The sequence below is a fragment of the Perca flavescens genome, chromosome 16 (genome assembly GCF_004354835.1).
Source record: "Perca flavescens isolate YP-PL-M2 chromosome 16, PFLA_1.0, whole genome shotgun sequence".
Taxonomy (NCBI): Eukaryota; Metazoa; Chordata; class Actinopteri; order Perciformes; family Percidae; genus Perca; species Perca flavescens.
Window position 1 is genome coordinate 1,283,111 of NC_041346.1, and position 26,266 is coordinate 1,309,376.

Below are 26,266 nucleotides of genomic sequence, written 5' to 3' on the forward strand. Positions count from 1 at the left end.
ATCCAAAAGGCTTCCCCGCATAGGAGTTTATTGATAATATCACCACCCCTGGGTGGGGGTGTGATTTTCTCAATTCCCCAGAACCTCAGTGATGCAGGGGAGCCATGATTAGCCTGCTTGTAATGCCTCGCCATGGCATAAGTTATGTTCTGGGTCCGAATAGCTGTCTTGTGGTCAGATATCCTTAATTTGAGCTGACGTTTAGTTTGACCTATATAGGCTAGTCCACAAGGGCATTTTAGAAGGTACACTACGTGTGTACTGTTACAATTAATAAATGAAGAGATAGAATATTTCTTGCCAGTGCGGGGATGTGAAAATTCCTTCGTATTGGTCGAATTCAAGCATTGCGCACAATTACCACATTTATAAAAACCAAGGGGTGGGTTGGAAAGCCAAGTAGTCTGAGGTGGGTTAGACATGTCTGAGTGGACCAGTCGGTCACGAATATTACCGGCACGCCTAAATATGAACCTGGGCAGATTGGCGCATATGCCTTTCAGTGTCGGGTCACTCTTAAGGACATGCCAGTGCTTGCGAATAACATTTTTTATCACTGCAGTCATGCATGTCTGCAGTCTCACAGCTGCCAGACAGTGTTTCAGGCCTGACCACTCAATCAATCAAAAATTTGTAGAGCACTTTTTTATACAAAAGGTCATGCTACACAAAGTGCTTCACGTTATAAAACCACTGTGGCAAGCTAGTTTAAGTTTTTGAAGCAAACCCTTGGACCCTAGACCCGTTTGGATCCACGATTTATACGGTCAATCAGGTCTTGGTTGGGTCCTGTTCTGTTAAACATTATGTGTAATGAACAAGAAGACCCAGCTGTAATCAATGCACACTGCAACAGTGATGGCTTGAAAGCCTTCAAACAAGGTGCTGGGCTGCTCATCGGGGGCGACTTGGGGTCCAACATTAACTGTCACACAGGGCTCTGCAGTTATACTATTCGACAGTTACAAACATGTTGGGAAAGTTGACAGCAAACAGTCCTAACAGTCCTTTGTTCTAATGATGCATTTCTTTGTAAGAAAGTCCACCCACCTGGTTGTTAAGTTGTTAAGTTGTTAAGGTTAGGATAGCCAATTGGACCTGAGAAAATCGGGTTCTGTTACCTTGCGCAGTCGTAGCGCGCAAATGCTATTGAAGGCGAGTGTTCCCCTAGAACTGCAGTGGGTTCCATAATAACGCGGTATGGAAAGTGGAATTAGTATATAAGTCAGGTCCAGTTTTTTGACTTTTTAAGATTATTTTTGGGCTTTTATGTCCATTAGTTGGTAGGATAGAGTGAAGATAATAAAAGGGGAGAGAGAGGGGGGACGACATGCAGCAAAGGGTTGGATTTGAACCCGGGCCACTGCTTAGGACTCAGTGGGGCGCCCACTCACATACTGGGTGAGCTAGAGGTCGCCCCAGTTACTTTTACATTTAAAGTGAGGTCTAAAGAAGGCTGAGGTTGTTGGTTCAGGGAGTTTGACTCCCTGCCATGCCTTCAGGGCTCCAGATAAATCCTGGGTTTGTGCTGCCGTAGGCCTTTACCCTTGTATGTCCAAAACTGTTGTTTTTGATTGATTTACCTTGGACAAAGTCAGATGAAATCGCCTCGTCACAGTTTAAATGTTTGTAAAATCCACAGACAGACGCAAAGGGCGACTAATAGCATTGATTTATGACAATAAATTTAAATGACGAAATATGGAGATACAAGGTTTCTGTCCGACAGTGACATGTATTAATGCATTATACATTATATATCTATCATGTTGCTATATTAATACAGACCACACTGAGTATCATTACTGAATCACATTAAATATTATTCTCCTGCGGCACCTGGGTAGCTCACCTGGTTGAGCGTGCGCCCCCATGTGCAGAGGCTCAGTCCTTGTTTCAGAAGCCGCGGGTTTGGTTCTGACCTGCGGCCCTTTGTTGCATGTCATCCCCCTCTCTCTCAAACTTTCCTGACTTTATCTGTCCTATCAATAAAGGCAATAACAGCCCAATATATATACATATATATTACAATCAAACTAGTGCTGCTCCTGTGATACATAAGATATTTTGTTATACATCACATTAAAATACTGGCGGTGGATAGTTTTATCTACTTTATATACAGTTGGGTATTAATTCAGTGTTTCCCAACCTCGAGGTTGGGGCCCCCCCTCTAAAGGGTCACAACAGAAATCTAGGCAGTCTTGAGGTAATTCATGTGGTTGCAAAGAAGCAAAGACAAACTTGTGCTGCACATACCAACATGCAACTTTTTGGTTTTGGGACCCTTTGGTCTCACACAGTTTTTAAAACGAACCCATCATAACATAACAACATAAGAGAGGAACTGCTAAGTGACATCTCAAATGTAACGAGCGTAGAGTGGATTTTTTAATATTTTTTTATATAACCTCTCTGGTTAGAAGCTTCTCGTGGGTTTTTAATGTTGTGTGTATTTTTAATCTGCAAAGTAATGACAGCTGTCCAATTTTTTTTTGAGGAGTAACAAGTACAATATTTCTCTCGGGCTCTACAGTGAAGCCATATTAGGTATAACCAAAATACTAATGTAACGTTCCTAAAATTAGACTTACATACAGTACTCCATTACTTTCTACCACTGATAAAGACCCAGGTCTAAACTGTATTTTTACTTGTGAAAATAAAAGTGCCTTCTGGTCCACACCCAACATATCACATGTCTGTTTCCATGGCATATGTAAAAAAAACTCTATCAGTGGGGTAAGTTCATAAAAGAGCAACGTTAGGGCATTTCATTTGTCTCCAAAACACATGAAATGTTTCTATGCTGTTATATGCTTTATTCATTTCAAGACAATAATTAATTTCCTGAAATAAGGGCAACTGGGGACAAGAGGAATGATCTAACCCCCTTTGGAAGATTTCTTTCTTGTTTAATCAAAAATAAATGAGCAAAGTGGGAGATGAAATGACTTGGTAAGACATAAAAAAACGTAATTCTTGGGAAAAAAAAACATTGAACATTTTGAAACAAGGAAGCAAAAAGTCAAAAAGTCTACCTAAACCAACAAAAAAGATGAGAAGATACATATTGATTTTAGAGCTGTAACAATTCCAAATTTTGCTGTACAATTAATTGTCTCAGAAATAATTGCGATTAACAATGTAATTGTCTCTTTCAGTCAAATTTAAAAAATATTTATTTATTATTATTATCATATATTTGTTGCAATGAACGTGTATAGGCTCAAGTGCCAACAACTAACAATTGTAATAATAATAAAAATATATAGCCCGACCAATAATCACTTATATAATTAAAATTTTTCATATGTAAACAAAATCAACATGACCAGTCATGCACCTTAAGACCTTAGCTCATGTTAGCATTATTGGGGTTAAACAAAGAAACCATGATTATGGAATTAAAAAAAATGACAATTAGACAATGATGTGATAATTGTTACAGGTCTAACTGAGCTTACTGTATACGATGTGGTGAAGTAGTCCCGAGTGCGGATCCTCCTCTGGCTCGGTTCTCTCAGTCCTTCAGCGTACCGACTGCCAGCAGTCTGAACAACATGTCCAACACATCATGTTAACTTCAGCCAGCTCCTTAAAGAACAAGAAATGTGCCGTCAAAACCACATGAAAAGCATCACTCACTCGCACCGTGCTCCCCAACCGGACTACGGCCTGTCCTGGGTCCTGATCACAAATGTAGTGAGGCGGCGGAGCACTGAAGCTTCCTCATTTCAACGACTTCCTTGACAATTTAATTCTTTTACTTCCTTTTTTTAGTTTTTTTTTATCCGAACACTGACCAACACCGCCTGCTGCATGCAGGAAATTATGTGACAACTGCAATGACAGCGCAATACATATACACATATAATGAAATACATTAAAAATCACTTAGATGTGTTTTATTATTTGATTTTTTTAAATGTTTTATTATTAAGAGAGAAACTTTATTGCTGATCTTGGAAACACTACTGTTGTTGGACAAACATATCTTGAAAAAAAATAAAGAAAAGAGAAAGAGAAAGCTTGTAATTGGACCTTGATATTATTTTTGTGCCTTAAAGCCCCTGCCTGTGATATACAACATATAGGGGGGGTTGTTCCATAGAACTTGTATTATTAACTACAGTTGATTATAATTAACTGTTTTTCATTGTTCATTCGTTTGTTAGGTTTTGTAGTGTAGTATAAATGTAAGTATTATTCAATGTGTTGAGTAATGTTTCATGTGTTTTTAAATGTGTTGAGTCATGTTTCATGTGTTTTTAAATGTGTTGTCATGGTTCATGTATGTTTTTAAATGTGTTGAGTCATGTTTCATGTGTTTTTAAATGTGTTGAGTCATGTTTCATGTATGTTTTTAAATGTGTTGTCATGGTTCATGTATGTTTTTAAATGTGTTGAGTCATGTTTCATGTGTTTTTAAATGTGTTGAGTCATGTTTCATGTATGTTTTTAAATGTGGACCCCAGGAGGAGTAGCTGTGCTTATGGGCATAGCTAATCCTGGTGACAATTGACAATTGGCCTATTAATCTAATGGGGATCCTATAATAAACTCAATCAACTATACTACACACACACACACACACACACACACACACACACACATCACATACCAGCAGTCAGAAGGTAACAAAAAAACTAGCAAAGCACAATACATGAACATTTAAGAATAGGCAACAAAAACATTAAAAGAATGTTATGTAAAAGATGTATATATGTATGTATAAATAAATAAATGAATAAATAAATAGATCAGCTATTCATGAGTTTATGAGTCTGATGGATGTAGGCACCAAACTCTACATGGCTCTCTTAGTCCTGAATGTGGACATGGAAGTATGGTGTCTTTTCTCTAGCCATTACCCAAGAGACGGCTGCAATAACACAGCGTTAATATACTCTATTACCAGTCAAAGTCATGCATTTCAAATCTTGTAAAAAACATCTTATCATGCAGAATGGCCCCATTCAGTGTGTTCATATTCATAGCGTTATTTTGCATACATTATTTGATTATTGATTCTTATTCTTACTGATGCATTCATAAGCAGCATCTTTACGGTCAGGGTGGGGCTAATTTTAACTACTTTATATATTGTTCGGTGATTTACTGTAAGCTGCACACATCCTATGGAATGTGTGTGTGTGTGTGTGTGTGTGTGTGTGTGTGTGTGTGTGTTAGCACTGAGCGGTGAAAGTGGGGACAGTATGTCAGTTGTGTGTCACAAGCAGAACGTGTTTACCAATCAGGAAGTGCCAGCTGGCTTTGGTGTGTTTTACACAACATGCTGTCAATAAAACACACACACACACACACACACACACACACACACACACAGCCCCAGTCTGCTGCTGATTGGTAGTGTTGTGCTAAAATTTCCTTTCAATTAAATGAAATTGAGAAACTCAATTTTAAAAAGGGGATTTCCTAATGTAAGTGTGTGTGTGTGTGTGTGTGTGTGTGTGTGTGTGTGTGTGTATTTTACTGACAGCATGTTGTGAATTATGGGTTAGTGTTGGGTTAAGGGCTACACAATTATGTTGAAGCGCAGCCACACAAATAGAGAAAGACAGAAGTGTTGGGTGGACCTGCTCTCAGCACCATTGAACAAATTTGCATCATAAGTGAGAACCAACACATCCTGTCTTGCATACTTCTTCTTCTTTTTCTTGCGTGCCTTTTTTTACTCGCCTGTAACTCAAAAACCATTAATGCTATATTTACCTCTCCTATGTAACTTTGTGCAGTCTCCTGCAAAAAAGAAAATTCTAAAGTTGCATTTATTTGCCCATTTAATGACTTTTTAAAGCCACACATCTACCAACAATATTGATAAGTCAGATTCTAAAAAGAATTCTGTAGATTCAAAATATTTAAACTTAAAAAATATATATGAATTATTTGCACATTCTGCACTCAAGCAATTCTCTTATGCCACAGTTACTTTGTGTATATTTGTTTTCTGTATTTCATTTGAATGTTTAATATCTTTGTTTGTTTATGTTTGCACCATTCACCAAGCCAAAATCCATGTAGGTGTACTTATTGTGGCAATAAACCTTTTTCTGATTCTGATTCTACACCAGGGGTCTTCAACGTCAACGCCAAGTACCCCTTAACTGAAAGAGAGATGGATCAGGGACCCCCTACTACATATATTGTGTAAAATTAAGTTGCATATTAATCTGGTCCTACAATAACTTTTAGGGCAGCCTGAAGCATTTCTAGATACCTTTTTTGCATAGAATACTAAGCTATTCAAATAGCCTAATAATTGTTGGCATAATTTTATAAATCATGTTTTAATGTTAACCCTTAAATGTGAAACAAATGTGAAAGAGTCAGTCCTTTGGGATGAACTGGATCTGTTGATGGCTACCTTAGTGACTACATTACCTATAGGCCAGTAAGCCTACTATCAGTGGATTTATATTTGCTAATAATATGTTGGAATCATGTTAGACTTCTTAATTTTTGAAAAAACTTTCAAAAATTAACAATAATTTGGGGGCAACCCTGGAGTGACTCCGAGGACCCCCTCAGAGTCACTGGAGGCCCCCCTTTTGAAGATCCCTGATCTAAACAATCAAATAGAACTATATGAAAGTAGCACTAATGGATGTAATAAAGAGGACAACTATATTATATTTACAAAGAATATATGTACACACACACAATATATATGTGTGTAATGTCACTGTAATATGAATGTCTTAAAGGTCCAATGTGTGGGAATTTCTCCCATCTAGCGTTGAGATCATATATCGCAATCATCTCTCTCGCGTCACGCAGTTCAAAGTAGGTATTACAGCTACGGTAGCCTTCATGCTTTTTTATGATGACACCGGTCTCTTGCTCTTTTCAATCTCCTTTTTCTTTTTCTGGGTGAAGAACAAGAAAACTCCTGTTCCTGAAATTGTGATTTTGAATACGTGTGGTCCTCCATGTTTCCTTCTTCAAACTTGCCACCGGGGCCAGGAAGCTACGATACCCATTAGCAGCATTAGCAGCAGCTGTGAGTTTATCATGTGACAGCTAACGTATTTCAAGATGGAGCATGAATATGGAGCGTCTACCCCAGTTCATGCGAATGCAAATGTCAAATTTCAAGCCAAAAGGAATACTTGGAATTGATGGTGGTGGTAAATATTCATGAAAAATGACAAGTTTGTGAACGGGCAACATAGATTTTGAGAATGAACAACTACAATATGGCATCATGACTTTGCGTAAACATACACGCCACTTTCCTAAAGCCAAATGGTGTGTTATCTGTTCGCATTTTGAGCTATCCACGTGTATGACATGACATGACATGACATGTATGTCTAGCTGTATACAACAGATGTAAACATATGCACCACATTGCGTGTTATCACGAGAACGTGACCTACTATCGCGAGAACGTCACACGTGTGTAAAAAAAAAAAAAAAGGTTGGGTTTAATTCATATCAATTCAATTTTATTTATAGTATCAAATCATAACAAGAGTTATCTCGAGACACTTTACAGATAGAGTAGGTTTTAGGAAAAGAACACAGGGAAAGGCCTTAGTAACACAAAAAAAAAAAATGACAAAAACATGCTTAGGAAAACAATAAACGGTTGGGTTTAGGAAAAAAACATTGGGGAAGGCTTAAAAAAAAATAACAAAAAATTGCCACACGCGGGAAGAAATCCCAGTTCTCCTGAGTGAAAGTCCTGTGTTTTACCCATCAGCAACCCTCCACAGACCTACGTCCCTTTATACTACTCGCAATGGCGAAAATTCACTCATAATGTAGGTCAATGGCGAATTAGTGAATAAACACGCTAAAAAGCGATTATGCGTCTTGATAACACGCCAAAATGGCATACGAATTGGCGTGTCATACATACGCCACTTTATGAGATCAGTCTGACAACTAAGCACCTTACACACTGGCCCTTTAAATCTATAGTGTGTAGTTTCTCCCCCCCCACGAGGAATTCTAAGTAATGACAACAACACTGTTGGCGCGTCCACATGATATAAGCCTTCTGTGATGTGTGTTCTGACTGAGAAAAAAAAAGTTCAAATGGGAAAAAGTATGAAGTGAAATGTAACAGTACAAGGTGCTTTCACCGTTGATTTCTTTAAGTTTTTTAACTTCAGTAAATGCAACATCTTGCAAACACCATTCCAATCTCAAAATCTTCTATATTACACCATGTTCAACTATGAATACGCTCATGTTGATGCTACATACCTGAATGCTTCAAAGCCTAATGCATTCACTCCCATTCCATCTACAACTAAGCCAATACATAAGGGTCACAATGACTTTTCTTATGATTATTAAGTCATTAAGTAACATCAATCTGCACCAATGTGCACAGCAATTGCACACATTTTCTCCATAAAATGCTTCTCTGATTATTTTTTTTTACCTGACAGTAAAACACATGAATATGTGAACAACAACTATTAGTCTCTCATCATCTCTAAAATTGTATTTTAAGCAAATAATAAATTAACACAAAAAGTTAATGTAAACACTTTTAGGCAAGTATGATAGTTTTTGCTGCAGCGGCAGTGATGTGCATTACAGTGTCAGAGTCAACAGCAGAGCTAACGCAGCGTGGAGGAGATTGTGCAACACGGTGACATTTCAGGCTCAACAGGCTGCGTACACACTGAGTTCATCTTGGAGGTGAGGGGCCTCAGGTTCGTTTGGAGTCGATGCACTGAGGAATGGAAAGTGTCGCCATTTGATGTCTACGTTACACTTTGTGGTCTTTGCATTGCTCACGTCTCTTCCCACACGAGGAAGTGACCTGCCTTCACTTCCTCAGCTATTCTTACCTCAGATGAAATGTGGCCATGTCTGAATTTATAAAAAAAAAAAAAATCATATTAAAGAGCCCCTATTATACTCCTTTTCAAGCATCATAATTGTACTCTTGGGGTCTCCTAGAATAGGTTTACATGTGTTTGTATGTTTCTCATGTTGCCCATTGCTGCAGCTTATCTGCCTCAATCACTGTAGCGGTGCTGGAAACCGTTCCCTGACCCGCTAGTCCCTATATAGTGTTGATTAAATAGGGAACTATATAGGGAACGACCAAATGAGATTTCTCACTGAAAGTATTGTTGCGTCAGTAGATGTGCCGGTTATTTTCCATTTCCATTTTTCCTTTGCGATGACTTTGATGATCACATGCAGAGCTCACTAACCTGGACTAGTCCAGGACTCCACCTGGACTAGTTTTACTTTTAGCAAAAACATTGAAGGGATGGCTTTTTTAAGATGCAATTTTGATCACACTTCCCATCAGAATTTCATAACCAAAAATCATACTACTGGAAGAGGACTCATAACCTTAACTTTACATATGGCTCCACCTGGTGGAACAACAACAGCACTTTCCCAAACCAATAGGAAAACTTCCTTAAATCAATCCACCTGGAGTGAGGAACACGTTATTGGTGTTTTGATGGATAATCCCCCCCCTCTGCATTTCTGTTCCTTTTTGGCAGAGCCATGTTGGCACTTCCACCCCTTCTTTTCCTGCTAGGAGTCAAAATGCCTGCTGTGAAAAATAATATAAAATATAGACCCACCCATTGCCCATTCATCATGAAATGTTTGAAATGGATTCAATAAATGTAAGCATGTGTTGAGGTCTTCAAACGATGTCTGTGTGTGTTGTCTTTCAAGTTGCAGTTCTCCTTTTGCTTCTGTTGGGTTCCTGTTTTTCCTGCACGGCTGTGTGCCTTAAAGACATTTCCTTGTTTTTTCAGATAGACATTTTTACGCTGCATACTTCAAATAGTTTAATTATCCAGCTTAAGACTTTCACAGAGTGCTGGTTTTGCCGCTGACAGACTCAGATTAATATTCGAAGTGTTTGACAACATTATGGAAAGGATTTCTGAGGTGGTCGACCTTTCTGGTAATCAGTAAGATCCTTTTTTTAAACATTTAAACATTGCAAAATTGGGTTCGCTAAACCCACCAGACTCCATGTAAATAATCAGTAATTTTAGAATCGTAAAATACACTTCATTCAAAGTCGACAGAAACTAAATAAATCTATGAAAAGCCGTTTTGGGTCGTCTTTCCCCTTTTCCAACCATCACAACTCTAGTTTTGGTTGAAATAAACACATAGTTTATAGATTTACATGTGAGAATATGTTGGCTCTATACCATGGTTGAAAAAAAAACAGTAGTTACCCTTAACACTTTGATTCTCAAACAAAGAGTAATGGATGTCGGTGTTTAACCCTCCTCTTGTCCTGTTTTTAAAGTTTCTATATCAGACATTTGGGTTTCTTTCAACCTAACTGCCCAACAATAACATGGATGGTTCCATACAGCGCTCCTCCTCACAAGTTAAACCAAGGATCAGTTCACTACTTTCATTGCATTTTGGGTGGGAGTTCTCCCCCACCCCCCCCCCCCCGCCCCAAAACGGTTTAAATGGAGGACAACACGCGGGCTAACCTTTGTTCCAATCCCCCAAAGCCATTTCCAACACAACTCATTTCCTTTGTAAACATAAAAAATGAACAAAGCACAGAACATACAAGTTATAAAGGTGACAATAAGACTGTCATGCCTGTCAGGGCTTATTAAACATTTCATGAAAAAGAGACTGAAACAAAGGAGGGAATCAGTGTGACAAACTTAAAATGGACAAATGACAAAAAATATCAGCTTTACTGTTCATAGTTTATTGCACTCACACTTTGCATTTACAGACAGTTATGGACAATAACTAATTACACTGATGTATGTCGTCAGGCATGTACAAACTGATCAATAAATACAGGAACTGTCAACAGCATGGTTGATATTAATTACCGTGCATTGCACTGAATGGTCAATTCCAAACTGCTTAATGTGTTTCTCTGATTAAAGGCACCATTAACACCTCAAGCTCTTATATGTCGACACATCAATTTATATTCTGCGTGATTTATGTGAAAAAAAACCTAAATGGCAAAAAGTAGAAAAAACAAAAAGGGAGTAAAATAAATAAAAGTGTAAAATGATAAAGTCAAATGAATCGAATAGAACAAACCAGGACAATGTCATCCAATGCACATGTGAGTACACACACACACACACACACACACACACACACACACACACACACACACACACAAATCTAAATACAGGGAATACATTTACATTAAGAAATCTTCTTTTAAAATTAAGTTTCTCAATTTAATTTAATTGAAAGTAAATTCCAGCACATGACAACCAATCAGCAGCAGGCTTGGGCAGTGTGTGTGTGTGTGTGTGTGTGTGTGTGTGTGTGTGTGTGTGTGTGTGTGTGTGTGTGTGTGTGTTAACTGACAGCATGTTGCGTTGCAACCCGTTGTTTGCTTGTTTAGTATGGGACTGTGTACTGTACACCGATTTAAAGTTGTTGCACACATTTTCTCTTCTCTGTTACATTTCTAACCATAATAACACCAGTGATCTCCACTGATATTGCCCGAAATGTATCTCTCAAACCAAATACATTTTAGACTTTTCTAGAAAGCTTAAACATTGACGTCCCAGTAACAACACAGCAGCCGTCAGACCAGTCGTTTCCACTCGGTTTCACCCAAAATACAGCCATCCACCAAAATAATCAGTGATCACAATTTGATTTAAAAAAAAATAAAAATTATTAGATAAAATATGTAAATAAAAGAAAACGTTAAAAACATGTATGTGACACGAAATAATGTTTACATTTTCTGTTTTCTTGTGAAATACTTCCACATCATCAGATCTCTAAAATCCTTCAAATTAGAATTTGGGAATAACATATTTTATTGCTAGAGCTGCAACAATTCCAAATGATGCTGTACATTAATTGTCTCAAAAAAATAGCGATTATTGTTCATCATTTTTTTGAAAAAGTTTTTTCAGTACAGAAAAATACAAATAAGTAGTTCAAAAGTTTCAAAGAAACTCCCCACACTGTCTAACTTGCAAAACATAAAATTGAATAGGCAACATTTGAGTTCTAGACCTTCATCAGGCAAAATGAATGAAGGGAGTTTCTTTGCAACTTTTAAGAAGTTTTTTCAAAAATTAAAATGTCTTAACATGGATCCAACAAATATAAATCAGCCTATTTGTGAGAAAAAACAACAACATTGATGATAGGCTTACTGGCCTATAGGTAACAGATACAGTTCATCCTAAGGATTATTAAAACATGACTTATGTTTATAGGTGTATCATACCAACAATTTTTATAGCTTAGTTTTTTATGTACTATAAAGGCTTTAGGCTTTTATTGTAAGCCCAGTTAAATATGTAACTTAACTTTATAAAATATGTAGTAAGGGGTCCCTACTATGTATTGCTGCATATGAAATTCAGATTGTGGTATCAACATATACTGTAGTGTATAGGCCTAGTATAGTACATTTTCTGGAAAATCAATTAAGAAAATGCTCCTGCTGTGAGCAGCACTACATAAATTCAAAAAACAGATATGTTCAAACTAGGGCTGCCACCTCTTAGTCAATTAGTCGACTAATCGGTCGTTTTGGTCTTAGTCGACTAAGATTTCTTTAGTCGATTAGTCATTTTTTAATGCTTATTCATGCTTAATTACTCATTTCCAAGAAACTTATGAGCACATTTATGGTAAACACAAGATTTAAAGTGGTGCTTTTGCAGGATTAATTGTGGAGAAACTCAGTTTTACAGATGGTTAATTAACTACATTTATATTGTGCTTTTCTAGTCTTAACCACCTCTCAAAGCGCACAGCTCTGTCAATTAAATCAACTAATCGATTAGTCGACAAAACTGTATAAGTGTTAGTTGACTAAGAATTTCTTTAGTCGAGGACAGCCCTAGTTCAAACCTGGATTCATAAAATCCAAACTATGGGATTGAAGAGATACCTAGAGCAGTCGTTCCCAAACATCAAGGACCCCTAAACTGACACCATTGGCCTCCATTTGATAACATTCACAGGACAAAGCCTGACTGAATGTGGATGGCGCAACAAGACAGGTCTGCTTGGTTCTTTCAGGGAATGATTGTAAAGATTTACAAAGAATATGTTTAGGGTATTTCCTCTCTAACTGGGACGTTTTGGGACTGATTGGTGGGATGGTTGTAGACGAAGTACACATGGAGATACACTGGTAAGATCATGGAGCTGGGCAATATGGAACAAAAATCAAATATCACGATATTTTTGACCAAATACATGGATGTCGATACTGCAGCAATATTGTAGGGTTGACTATTGGTGCTTTCACTAAATATTAACACAATGAGAGATTTGATAAATAATCACCAATACTGTGGATATAATGACTAAGTGGGTAAAGGCAAATAATAGAACAGCTAGAACAGTCTGGTGAACGTTACTGTAATGCAGCCTTTAAAACCAGGAAAAGACAACACTTATATGTATGATATCTGAAATTGAAGAAGATATCTAGCCTCATATATATCAATGTCGATATATTGCCTAGCCCTATAAGAGCAAATGAGGTTTAACCACGTATCAGCTAATTTAAATAGATCATGTTACTGTATTGTGTCAATAGTTAACTTCATGTAATATTGTATGGGGAGTTTTCTTTTGCGGGGTGCAAATGTTACGAGAAAACAAGTTCCTTCCAGAGACTATTTAGCAGAGCCACCGTCGCTGAGTCTGGTGCTTATCTATCCCAGAATGCATCTGTGGTGTAGGCAGACCTTTATCCACAGCGCTGTAGACAAAGCTGCCAATGCGAGACTATGTAAATGCAGTGGCCCCCAATTTTGTTTGCCCCTGAGGCCCCAAGCTCCATCTTTGAATTATGAGTTGTATTCAAGCTCATATTGTAAATATTACAGATATGTTCCTGCACGGAAAACTAATCGGTATGCAAATTCTTGAATTCCTTCAGCCATTAGGCTACTGAAGACCTTGATCTGATCTTTCTCTGTGTTGGTGTTCTAACCTCCGGTGGATCTGTGAGGACTATGGTTAACTGCTCCTCAGATCTCTGCAGGGTAAATCCAGACAGCTAGCTAGACTATCTGTCCAATCAGAGTTTTCTGTTGCACGACTAAAACTACTTTTGAACGTACACATGTTCCACCAAAACAAGTTCCTTCCTGAGACTATTTAGCAGAGGCACCGTGGCTCCGTCCGGTTCTTAGCTCTGCCCAAGACGATTGTGATTGGTTTAAAGAAATTCCAAATAACCAGAGCACGTTTTTCTCCAATCCTGGAATGCTGTATGGACTAGTCTGAACATGCCAGACTGTGCTTGTACCTCAGGTTTCCGAGCTCGAAACTCAGACAACCTCCAAGTACCCCGAGCTAAAAATTCAACATGGCTTCCCCGTGCATCAACAGTAGAGAAAGCTGTAGTAACGTACAGTTTATTAGCACTTCTGTCTTATTTGTGTCTCACTAAATCCGTTGTACACACAGTCCTGTCCAACTTCTATCTGTGGACATGTTGCTACGTTGTTTGTATGCACAAAAAACAGCCTAATGCGTTGTTATCAATTGGTATTGCTAACAATGGCTAACCTGGCTAGAGCTACCCCCACAAGAATCCGACTGGTAAATGGAACTCATCCAGCTCGGTGTGACGTCATTCCCAGCTCCGGCTTCCGAGTTCCGAGGAAAATTGAACGCACCATTTGACATGCATGTAACCAGCAGGGAATTGTGGCGGACTGAGCCTACAGAAAATGTATATTGTATTCTGATTTACAATTTGTTTAAAAATTAAAACAACATAAACTAATAATGAATGGGATTTTTTATTTAGCAGAATTACATTATGTTGTTCTATCATATCCAATATTTCTATTAGGGCTGCACGATATGAGGAAAATATCTGATTATTTTGACTGATATTGCGATTGCAATATGATTCATGATATTGATGGGAATGATCATGTATGTATCATTATTCTCATTTTCATTGACTAATATTAAATCTTTAAAAAATAAAAGGATTATAGTGTGATTTATGCGATTATCTGTACCAAACAAAGATGTTTTTCTGTAGTCTGTAGAATAGGATGTGTAGGCCGGGACGTCTCTGCAGCACCACGGTACTTCATTCAGAATGGTTTGACACATATTTTGCCTTTAACAAATATTGTGCCCCTCTGCGATTTGGATATTGCACTAGTTCATATTGCAATTTCGATAAAATTGCGATTAATTATGCAGCCCTAATTTCTAAACAGATTTTCTATGCTGTATTCTGATTAAAATGCCCCAAACCCCAAAGATTATGCCATAAAGGCTAATCTTCATCTGCAGTCCCTTGGCAGGTTGATGGCTTATAACATTAGATAAGATATACAACAACACAACACACACGCATACACAAGAACACATGGGCGTAATAAGTCAAATGACACAACCAATATTCCAGATGAAGACAGCTGGCAGCTTGATGGCATGAGAGAAACAGAACCCAAGTAGCATAAACAGTAGACAGGTCAAAGTGCATAGACACACATTAAGACAGAAGCCCCAAGCACAGAAGCACACCCAGAGACACTACTAGAGCGACTAAGACAGACCTCTTAAAGCATCTCTGCTGTTTCCTATGCACTGCTTAATAAATTACAAATGAGATGTGGCGGAGAGTGTCCCAGTGCTGGGGTTAAATGGCTCGCTATACACTCACCCTGCTCTCCTCTGCATGTCTCCCAGGCAGCCGCTCTCTGTCTCCCCGTGCTCCGTGTCCTGTGTCCTGTGTCCTATGTCCTGTGTCCTGTAGGCTCGCCTAACGTCCCACCTTCCCCACCGTGTCTGAGAGGGGAGCGGGATCCTCGCGGCTCTGCAGCATCCTGTCAGCACTGCAATGTTCTGTTCCGGAGCTGCTGGATTCCCTGGCTCACTTCCTATTGGTCCACAGCCGTAAACAAGGAGCTCATTCAGCCGACCAATTAGGCTCTCTCAAACACATCCCCACGTTGTCAACATTTTAAATTAGGCCTGGATATTGTCTGTTTTCATTATTACATACATTTTTGTTTGCATTGTGCATCCATTATCAATGTACTGTGGTTAAAGAAGGTAGGCCTTAATATCACACTAGACAATATCAGATTAAAAAAGGATGTTGCTTTTTTTTTATCATGTGTTAAACGTATATCACCAACAGATGGCGCTGCTGCTAACTACAGTTGATTCTAACGAACAGAGAACCAGCTGCTCTACTCTAGGGCTGGGACCATATGCTTTGGTCCTGATTCGATTCTTTCCTGATACATGGGTGCTGATTGGATTTGCATTGCCATTCTAGAAGTATTGTGATTCAATACCATTGAGTATTGGGATTTTCTTTTCCTTCTTTAACAAATACAAAAGTTGAATAATAAAAAAACAGGGGACAATGCACAAGTTAACATTAATACACTTCTAGAGACAATATATCATGAGACATTGTCAGTCACTCTGACATTTATTTACTTTGTGAAGAAGAACATAACATGGATATTCTGCATTTTCTACTGTCACTCTGTTCTGCTGGAAACAGATGTGATGTAGTCGCCGTCGGCGGTACTGAATAAACAGGAAATATTTAGCTCAATCATTGGTAGAAAAAAAAAAAAAAAAAAAAAGTAGATTTTGAAAAACACGATATGTACGATTTTCGATTTTTATTTTTTTTCCTACCCCTACTGTACACCTTGTCGCCTTTATTTCAGTTCTTTTCAGATGACACATATAGCCTATATATTACTACCACACATCACATTAAAGACTCACCTGCATACACATGATTACAAAAATCATCATGCATCAACAAACTTATTGCAATGAAGGCTTTACGTTTGAATTCAAATAAAGTACACATGGTCCTGAGTAAAATAACAATAACAGCATCTTTATTGCTACTAGAAGTGCTGGGAGGTTTGGCTGTGTGTGTTTGTGATAGATGAGGTGTGTATGACAAAGTGCTGGTATCATCAGTTGCATCTCCTACATTTGGCATTGCAAAATGAGATTTCCTCTGAATATTGCATAAGAAATGACATTTTAGTGTTAGTTTAATACAACTGTCTGTTTGTGTATTTTTTTTTATTTAGTTTTGTCAATCATACTTATGTTACAGGCAGTGTTTTTTCTTCTCCCTGATGCTTGGGCATTGTTCTGTTAGCTCTTTGGTTGTGCTAACTTCCTGCTTTTCTAATGCAGGCTGTTGAGTCAAGAGGGGGGGGTCTGTGACTACAGCGTATTTATATCTTAACTAATAATCAAACTTTAAAAATAACTTTGAAATGCTGAGATATCGGCCAACTGTATAATTTATGTTAAAAACAATAAAAGATAAATAGGAACATACAGTTTTTAGTACAAGCAAGAAAACCAACAAAAACGAAATATTCAGCAAACATATCTTTCAAAATGATTGTAAATGATTCAAAAGGATTTCATCTTGAAAAAGGAGTAGAAAGAAGTAAAAAAAATATTTTCTGGTCCTACCTACTTTTTCTATTTTTCTACTTTAGTTATATACAAACAATTTAATTCTTCACATATTTATATTCTGTATGTATACATACACATACATGCATATATACCTTCTTACAGGCACATGCATACACACATACATATACACTCTTTTTTTTCAGCTATCACCTACTGTATGTTTCATCTGTCAGTTAAATCAAACCAAATAATAACCCATCCAAAAAACAGTAAAAAGTTGTCTTACACCATCCATCCGAGGCTCTCCGGTCCTCCGCTCAGGGCTTTCTGAGTGTACCTCGGACGCGTTTTAAGACTGGAGGAGACCGTGCCAGTCGGTAGCTCCATCAGCTGTGGAATAGTCTCCCAATGAGCCTAAGGTTGTTAGACTATGTGGGCTCTTTTAAAAAGCAGCTAAAAACCCGTCTGTTCGGACACGCATTTGGGTAGCATGTGTTAAATGTGTGTCTCCTTATATATTTTTGCCTTATTTGGTCTTTTATCTTTCTTTTATTTTATTATAGTAGCCTACTTAATGTGCTTGTTTCTATGTGTCTATATCAGGGATGCACCGAATCCAGGATTCGGATTCAGCCGAATATTGGGCTTTTTCACGGGGTTCAGTTTCTGGTGACTCTTAGAATTTTTTCCCACCGAACTGAACCCTACGCTTCAACTACGCACGTTACGCTGGTCGCCGTAATGACGGCGCCATTGATTATGGGAAGGTGTTTACGTAGGTGGAGCAGTAGGCTGTGAAGAAGTGGAAATGGAACTGGTGAGCAGAAAAAGTGTTGTTTGGCAGTACTTTCAGTCAAAAGAAGGCCATTCAAGTCCAGCTCCATGTTCAATTCTCAATGCTGATTGGTCTCGTGGTGGCGAGGACCCTAAACAATACACAACATGGCCGCTGTTACAACATCTGGTATGAAACATCTGAAAGAATACGAGTTGTGTATGAAGGAATCTCCAGACAGCAGCCAGAATGCAGCAACTTCAGGTACCGCAAAGGAAGGACAGTCACAGCTAAAAACTGGTGTTAACCAGACGAGTCGACCATTACCTTTTTTTTTACAGTTAAAATAAAATAAAATGAAAAATAAACTGCTGTGGACGTTGGTTACTTCATTAATGTGTTTACTGTGTTAATGGACTGAGGATGGGAGTAGGATTCAGTATTTGGTTTCGGATTCGGCAGAATCTTAACCAGTGGATTCGGTGCATGTCTAGTCTATAAGTTATCTGTTCATGTATTCATGTAGGGGGGGCACCAAATTATTGTTAATTTTTTGAAAGTTTCCAAGAAAATTAAAATGTGTTAACATGAATCCAACATAATATAAATCAGCCTATTTTTGAAAAAAACCATTGATGATAGGCTGACTGGCCTATAGGTAGGTAGCCATCCACAGACACAGTTAATAAGGATTCACTGTGCCACATGTATGATGTATGACAGTATGTATGACAAACATGATTCATAAAATCATGCCAGCTATTATTTTAATAGCTTAGTAGTCTATGCAAAACAGGTATGTATAAAGGCTTCAGGCAGCCTTACACGTTATTGTAGGCCAAGTTTAATATGCAACTTCATTTTCATACAATTTAATACATTTTCAACAACAGTGAAGACCCCTGATATAAAGCATTAACTCGAAATCGGAGAATCATCCTAACTCTCAAAACAAAGTGAGCCCTGTTCTTCTTCTTGTGATGTGTATTGCAGCTGTAGGCCTGGAACAATTATGATATAATTGTAAAAAAAAAAATAACCTCAATGAATTGCTAACATGAGCTAAGCTAAGGTCTTAAGGAGTATGACTATGATGGATTGTAATTATATAATCTGGACCCTCTACAGTTTGCCTACCAGCCTTGTCTGGGAGTGGACGACGCTGTCATCTATCTTCTACAGCGAGCTCATTTGCACCTGGATGGCGGTAACGGCACTGTGAGAATCAGATTTTTTGATTTCTCCAGTGCATTCAACACCATCCAGCCACTGCTACTGGGTGAGAAGCTGCAGATGATGGTGTCTCTGTGTCCACAGTCTCCTGGATCACTGACTACCTGACAGGCAGACCACAGTTTGTCCATCTGGACCGTGTTCTGTCTAATGTGATGGTGAGTGGTACCCGGGCTCCACAGAGGACTGTGCTGTCTCCTTTTCTGGCAATACAACTTTTTAACACTTCATTACTTAGTGTAAGACTCATAGACATCACAACTGCACTAAGTGCACCTTGCACAATAGGTTTATCTACAGCTTTATCAATACTAGTTAAACAGTAGTACATTTTTATTCCCAACTTGTATATATTTTAAATTATTTGTTCTTATATTGTATCCTATTATTATTTCATGTATATTGTATCCTATTATTTCATGTATATTCTTTATGTGTGCTCTGTGTCTGATATTTTGCTGCTGCAACACTGGAATTTCCCATTTTTTTTGGATCAATAAAAATCTATATATATCTATCTATCTAAGTGATTATTGGTCAGACTATATGTTTTTATTATTATTACAATTGTTAGTTGTTGGAACTTGAGCCTATACATGTTCATAAAAAAACAAAAATGACAATATATTCTATAGTTAGAATAAATGTTTTATGATAATAAAGAGGCGGGGTTTACTTCATAGGCTGTGTATTTGTGTTATTACATTATCTGGGTCACACGACAGTGATATTGTCAGGAATGCGAGGCTTGGACCCAAAAATGGGGGGGATGTGGCGGGGGATGTGGCCTTGACCAACTGCCTCTTTTCACTTTGCTCGTTTGAAAGCCATGATGTCTCTCTCTCTCATGGGGGGACCAAATTCTCTGGGCGGGCAAAGCAGCGAAAGGGGAGGTAACCTTTCTCCTTATGACCTCATAAGGAGAAGATTCCTGATTGGTCCATCTGAGCTTTCATTTTCTCAAAGGCAGAGCAGGATACCCAGGGCTCGGTTTACACCTATCACTATTTCTAGCCACTGGGGGACCATAGGCAGACTGGGGGAACACATATTAATGTTAAAAATAAACTCATAAAGTGAAATGTTCATGCCATGGGCGCTGTATTTTATGATGACACCACGATGTGTTATTTCATTCTGAAATTATTTTCCACTGGATGTTGAAGTTCATAAATAAGTGTTCTGGCATGGCTGGTCTAAGGGCTATATAACCATGGTATTAGAAGGGGATTTCATTGCATGATCAAAAAACCTTTTCATGTGTATAGCTCTGCAGATTTGCCCAATATTGTACCAATAATTGCTTCCTTCTTAAAGAGGCGTTCCCCCAACTTCCCCCTAAAGTGCTGACAGCACCATTGACCTGACTATCCCACAACACAGCACCAAACACACAGCCTATCCAAATCTACAACTCATCTGATTAAAGCAATACAATTATTTTTATTTTATTTATTTTATTTATATTTTAAAGCAATGTATCGGCTCCACAAGCAATGCCCGTCAAGCATCTCATCATGATATAAAAATGTTTACATTTATCTTCTATATTTCCAATATGAATGTAACCATATTCGTAAAAAAGGGTTAATTTTTCCTAATCTTTGACATAAAGAACCAGACAAACATCCTCACTGACTTTGTTTCTTGCAAAATAAAAATAAAAGACAGTTGGAGATTTTTATTTTTTATAGATGATTTAAGTCCTTGCATCAGAGACCATTTTTCAACTTTAATGATGGCTTCCTGGACTTTCTGCACAAGATATTCCTTCCTCTTTTTTTAAATTGCCCCATTATCTGTAAAAAAAGTGACTTGTCAGACTATGTCAGACTGCAGGCATGTCAATGGAACGTTTTTTAGGCCAATAACCCCTTAGCAATAGGGGCCCCTTACTACACATATCTTATAAAATTGATGCACCAAATTATTGTTACATTTTTTTTTTAAAAAGAAAATGTCTTTACATTAATCCAACATATTATTAGCAAATATAAATCCCCAGTGATGACAGTCTTACTGGCCTATACTGTAGGTAAGGTAGTAGCCATAATGTCAGATGTGAATTGGAGGGGGGATGATTTGGATTGAAAGATCCTCTCCCATTTGCTCTGCAAATCGCGGATTCCAACTACCCTACATTTCATATATGATTAATGCAAACACTGACATTTCCATAAACCATTCTATACTGTTTTACTGCTGCATCTTGCCCAATGGGAGACCTGCTAACATTTAACAAGTGATAAAGTTCATCCTAAGGATTCACTGTGCCACATGTATATTTAACATTAAAAGATGATTTATAAAATCATGCCGACTGTTATTAATTTAATAGCTTAGTATTCTATGCACTAAAAGGTATGTACAAAGGCTTTAGACTGCCCACACGTTATAGTAGACCCAGTTTAATATGCAACTTCATTTTATACAATATATTGTGGTTCCCTGCTCCATCCCTCTATCAGCAAAGGGGTCCTTGGTTTAAAAAACATTGAAGACCCCTGCCCTAGGGTTCATCGATAGTCTAGTAATTCCTTTGCCCATATAGGATGTCTAACATTTTCTGCCTTCTTACCTTCTTCTGTTAAATTATCATAACGACTTTGGGCTAACATTTCTGCCTTCTCCATACACCCCCTTTCTGTAACATATGAAGATTTATTTCCTGTCTTATTACCCACATCTTTTTCATTATTCCCCATATGAATGTATCTTATGGAGTTGTTCTCCTGATACTTGAGCAGAATCCTCTCCAACATAACCCTTTTGCTCTTTTGATTGTTTTCCTTATTAAAGGTTGAGACGTTTATATATATATAAATAACACATTCTGTAGCAAATGTATGCTTTTGTTACTTTCTAAAAATTCTGGTTTTCACATTCCACCATGGTACCATCCTAAAAATGTCTCTTTTTGCTACTGCTTTTCCCAATTGTTTGGACATCCCCGCTATTACAGCTGCAGTAATGGTTTCATTTATCTATAATTCCTGACATATCTATCCAACCAAACTCTGACTCACAAAAATGTGTACATTTTTATGTTATAATGTGACACCTAAACTAATTAGCTGGAAACTAGGGTAGGATCAATAGCTGACTGTAGTCTGTTGCTAACATGAATTAAGCCTATAGTAAATTGCCCATTATTTGAACAATCCAATCCATTTTAATGCATCAGCTCCTTTACAGTTTGCCCATTGTAGCCTGTTGTCCTTCCTCTCCATAATGTATTGAGCATAACATCACCACGTCATAGGCTATAACTGGATTTACTTGTTCAAGTCCATCTGGCTGTCACTTGTTACTGGAATGTTCTCTAAACTCAGACATTACTTTCCAATACACTCTCATTTCCTTCCTTTGGTTTTTTTCTCAATTCACTGTGACTTCATACTGAATTAGTCCCCTCTCGCATCCTTCAATCTCACTTTGGTCCATTCTCTTTGATCTTCTTCCGATTCACTTGCCACAGATACAACTGTTTCGAAATCCAGCGGGACTCAAAGACGCCATTCTCTTTCCACCTGTCCTCCTGCAATCCCCTCGTTCGCAGCCACGTCCATTACCCTATTGTTGGGGTTGAAGTTAACACATCAGTGTATTATTCCCTTTCGCTGCCAGATGTTCGCTGCTGATGCGGAGTAGAGAGGCGCACAGTCGTTACGTCACTGCCCGGGGTTTCCTACTGAAGTGAACCCTACGGCGTCATGGCGGAGGCCGGTTGTCGGAAGACCCTGGATTGAAATGCCAGCTTTCTACAATCGCATTTGACCAACGAGGGCTATTCTTGATTACATCTCAATCGGGAAAGGGGACTTACTTGATTTTTGGAAGTAGAGGAAAACCAACATTGCCCCAGTTTGTACCGAACTCAATCGTTCGGGGCTGCTCTCCCTATCTGGGAGATAGCTAGCTAGCGTACGGTAGCGTTAGCTAGCACAGCTGCTAGTTAAATAAAAGAAGAAAGGACCTCTGAAGTGGAAAGGCGGATTTAAACAACAATTTCCTTGGAGTTTGCGAGGTAACATAAAATAACACCAGGTTACATAAAACGTGCAGTTACTTATCCCCTAGTTGAGTGTGAAAGGAAGCAAAAGTTGCATGTTGATGTGGTAAAAGCCGCGAGAAGTGAGCGGCGAATGAAAACAAGATGGAAGAGGTTGAAGTTAGGTTAGCTAACGTTGTGGGTTTAATAATGAGTACTAAATAAGTTAAGCACTCTACTGTGGTCCACTATTTGCACATACATTTGCATAGCTAGTTAAATACTGGTGACGGCTGAACGCCGAGTAGCGGCTATAACCGGAAAGGGCTCATTGCAGTGGTTCCCTGCTAAGATGAACTAGCTAGCTAGCGTAAAGTTTTGTCATTTTGTTAGCTTCCGTGCTAGCCTCGTGCTTCATAGCGCTAGCCAACGCTCCTTTCCTTGGCAACCTCAGTAAACGCTGGGCTATCACCCTTCTCACTTCTTGTTTATTGAACCCACGTAAAACAAAAAAAAACTTGGCACGGCATAACACTTTTGACCTACATTGTTGCGGCACATGTTGAATTATAACGGTTGCTTTTAACGTTGCATTGTTGTGATTTTGTAATGCAGAGAATCATAATACTAGCACAACACATACGAGCTAGCAAACAGTAATTGGTTATGGTTATAGGGGACAGTCCTCATAATCATGTAGCAATAAAGTGGCCATCATTAATCATTTCAATCAAACCTCTGGCGTTAACACGATTGCTATCGAAGATAGAATACTGGCTGGCGCCTTGGCATGTCTGCATACATTAACGTTACTGCCAACCTACCCCGCCAATAGCTCGTCATTAGCCGATATTGGCTAGTTAGCTACAAGCCTAACTGCAGCAACACTAAGACTAGACGACACCGAGGTTGGCATGAGTCCGTTTAACGTGAGATGTTTTTTTTTGGGCTTGGCTATGGTTGATGTGGTTATTTAGTGTTTAGAGTGGTCACGGGGCTTTGTGTGGATGTGAAAAGCCGCTGCTGCTCCGCGGGCCTGATAGGCCTCTGCGGTGAGGGAACAGTTAAGTTCACAGTCCGTTAACGTTACATGTAGCTGCAGCCATTCGCACATCTCGTCTGTTCTGGTTTCAACTTGACATATCCATAAAAAATAAGTCTTTTGGTGAGCTACGCAGACAGTTAACCTCTCCTAGAACTAAAACGCAGAGCATAAATAACTTTTCACAAATGTTCACATATAAAAAAAAAAAAATCTCGTGCGCAAGTGAATTGACAGCTCCACAAGGACACTTCATTGGTTGAACTTTGATGCAGGGGCTAAAGTTGGCCAGGGATGGTGTACTGGGGCTGCAAATGCATATTACTTTGTAAGCATGAGGATTTGTACCTGCAGTGGGATATTTTTCTTGTAGTGCCGAATTTTAACAACCACACTTGTCTGATCCTCTTAATACACATTGCTGGAAAAGCATATTGTTGCTGAAATTAGTCAACGTTGAAGGTACATACCTGACATTTTCACAGACAGTATTGTCTAATGTTGTTAATGTGTATCATCTCATACAGGTTAACCACGTGGAGCCTAATACTACAGGTTGTCAGGGGGGAGTCTAACTGTTGGACTTCAACATGGCTGGACGAAGCGAGGATGAAAGTGTAAGCAACAGTAGCGGAGAATCCAGGTAAATCAACTGTTTATCTTTCCCAAAAAGACATTAGCAAAGTTTTGATGATATAGTGATTCAAATTGTTTGTTTTTATTGGAGTGTCATCTCAGGTGATAATATATTGGTATGTAACTTTGTATCTGGCCCCTTATTTTTACACATTAGACTGGAGCAAAAATACTTCCTACCTCCTGTCTCCAATTTCTGTGTCTGGAACACTGCCATCTTCAGTTTGTTTACAATAAAATGTGTCATAACGTTACACACTGATGGTCTAATGTATCTAAGTATGTCACTGCTGTTTACAGTATTGTTGTTTTGCACAAGACTGTTGTGTACACCACAAGGCAGAATTTTACTGTTCTGAAAAGCTCCTGATCTTAATGGTTGTAGGTTAAACTGTGGAAGTAGCCCAATACCAGGTCATTTAACTCAAATCTGCACTTGCACATGTTTATACTTGCCTAACACATTGCATTGCCAGATGACATTGGGTTGCATTGTGGTAGAAGTTGTGCAAGGCTAAACTTCCATGCTGGACATCTTTTCCCCTTTGGTGGCACTCCAGCTGCATTAACACATTGTCTTATATAATAAATAAACGATAGGGCCTCCTGTCATTAGCTAAATGAATAAGCTACATGCATGCAACACTTTAAGTGTATATGTGCCATTGTGTTTATCTGTGCACAAGGCCCTAGAATATTAACTACAAATAATTAATGTAGATGCATAATGAAAAATTAAGGATTGCTATTCCTTATTGCATGGGTGATTTTTGGGGTAATGCATGTGTAATAACTTTCAAAAACCAAGAACAGTGTTTCCCACAGATTAGAAAGCAATTTGTGGTGGTAACAATCAAGTATCAAAAACTGAGGAGGACATGCTGTTGGATGCTGTCCTCTTCTCCTACTCTTTCTTCAATGCCTAACAAATCTATTTCTTTCTGACTCTGTCTTTCAATGGTTGAAGCCTGAAAATATTCTAAACAAATTCATAACATAACTAATTACACTGGTCGGACTGTTCAGCTCTGTTTCAGACTTATACCTCCGGTTCAGGCTGGTCCTCATCCTCAACACGTGCCTTTTTCAGCGAAAGAGTAAAAAAAATGACACAACGTTATTTATAATACGTTTATTTGATTCACAGCGGCTACATATAGTGTTTTGACCTCGACAACCCATC

General features: G+C 38.4%; 2 protein-coding genes across 6 annotated transcripts in view; one reads left to right on the forward strand and one right to left on the reverse strand.

Moving 5' to 3' along the window:
- syk (spleen tyrosine kinase) overlaps window positions 1-15,832 on the reverse strand; it is a 48,905-nt gene extending 33,073 nt beyond the window's left edge. For 3 of the 4 annotated variants that reach the window (XM_028601167.1, XM_028601168.1, XM_028601165.1), the window contains exons 1-2: window positions 3,649-3,738; window positions 3,468-3,554 (exon numbers count right to left, since the gene is read on the reverse strand). The gene's annotated coding sequence lies outside the window, so the exon portion shown is untranslated. Of the gene's footprint in view, window positions 1-3,467; window positions 3,598-3,648; window positions 3,739-15,655 lie in introns of those variants that run through there. The other variant, XM_028601166.1, reaches the window with a different exon arrangement.
- Window positions 15,833-22,969: 7,137 nt separating this feature from the next.
- Window positions 22,970-26,266, forward strand: part of chd1 (chromodomain helicase DNA binding protein 1) — a 52,968-nt gene continuing 49,671 nt past the window's right edge. The window contains exons 1-2 of one of the 2 annotated variants that reach the window (XM_028601090.1): window positions 22,970-23,441; window positions 24,975-25,090. In XM_028601090.1, coding sequence (XP_028456891.1) covers window positions 25,038-25,090 — 53 coding nt within the window. In that variant the 5' untranslated portion in view covers window positions 22,970-23,441; window positions 24,975-25,037. Of the gene's footprint in view, window positions 23,442-24,225; window positions 24,335-24,974; window positions 25,091-26,266 lie in introns of those variants that run through there. The other variant, XM_028601091.1, reaches the window with a different exon arrangement.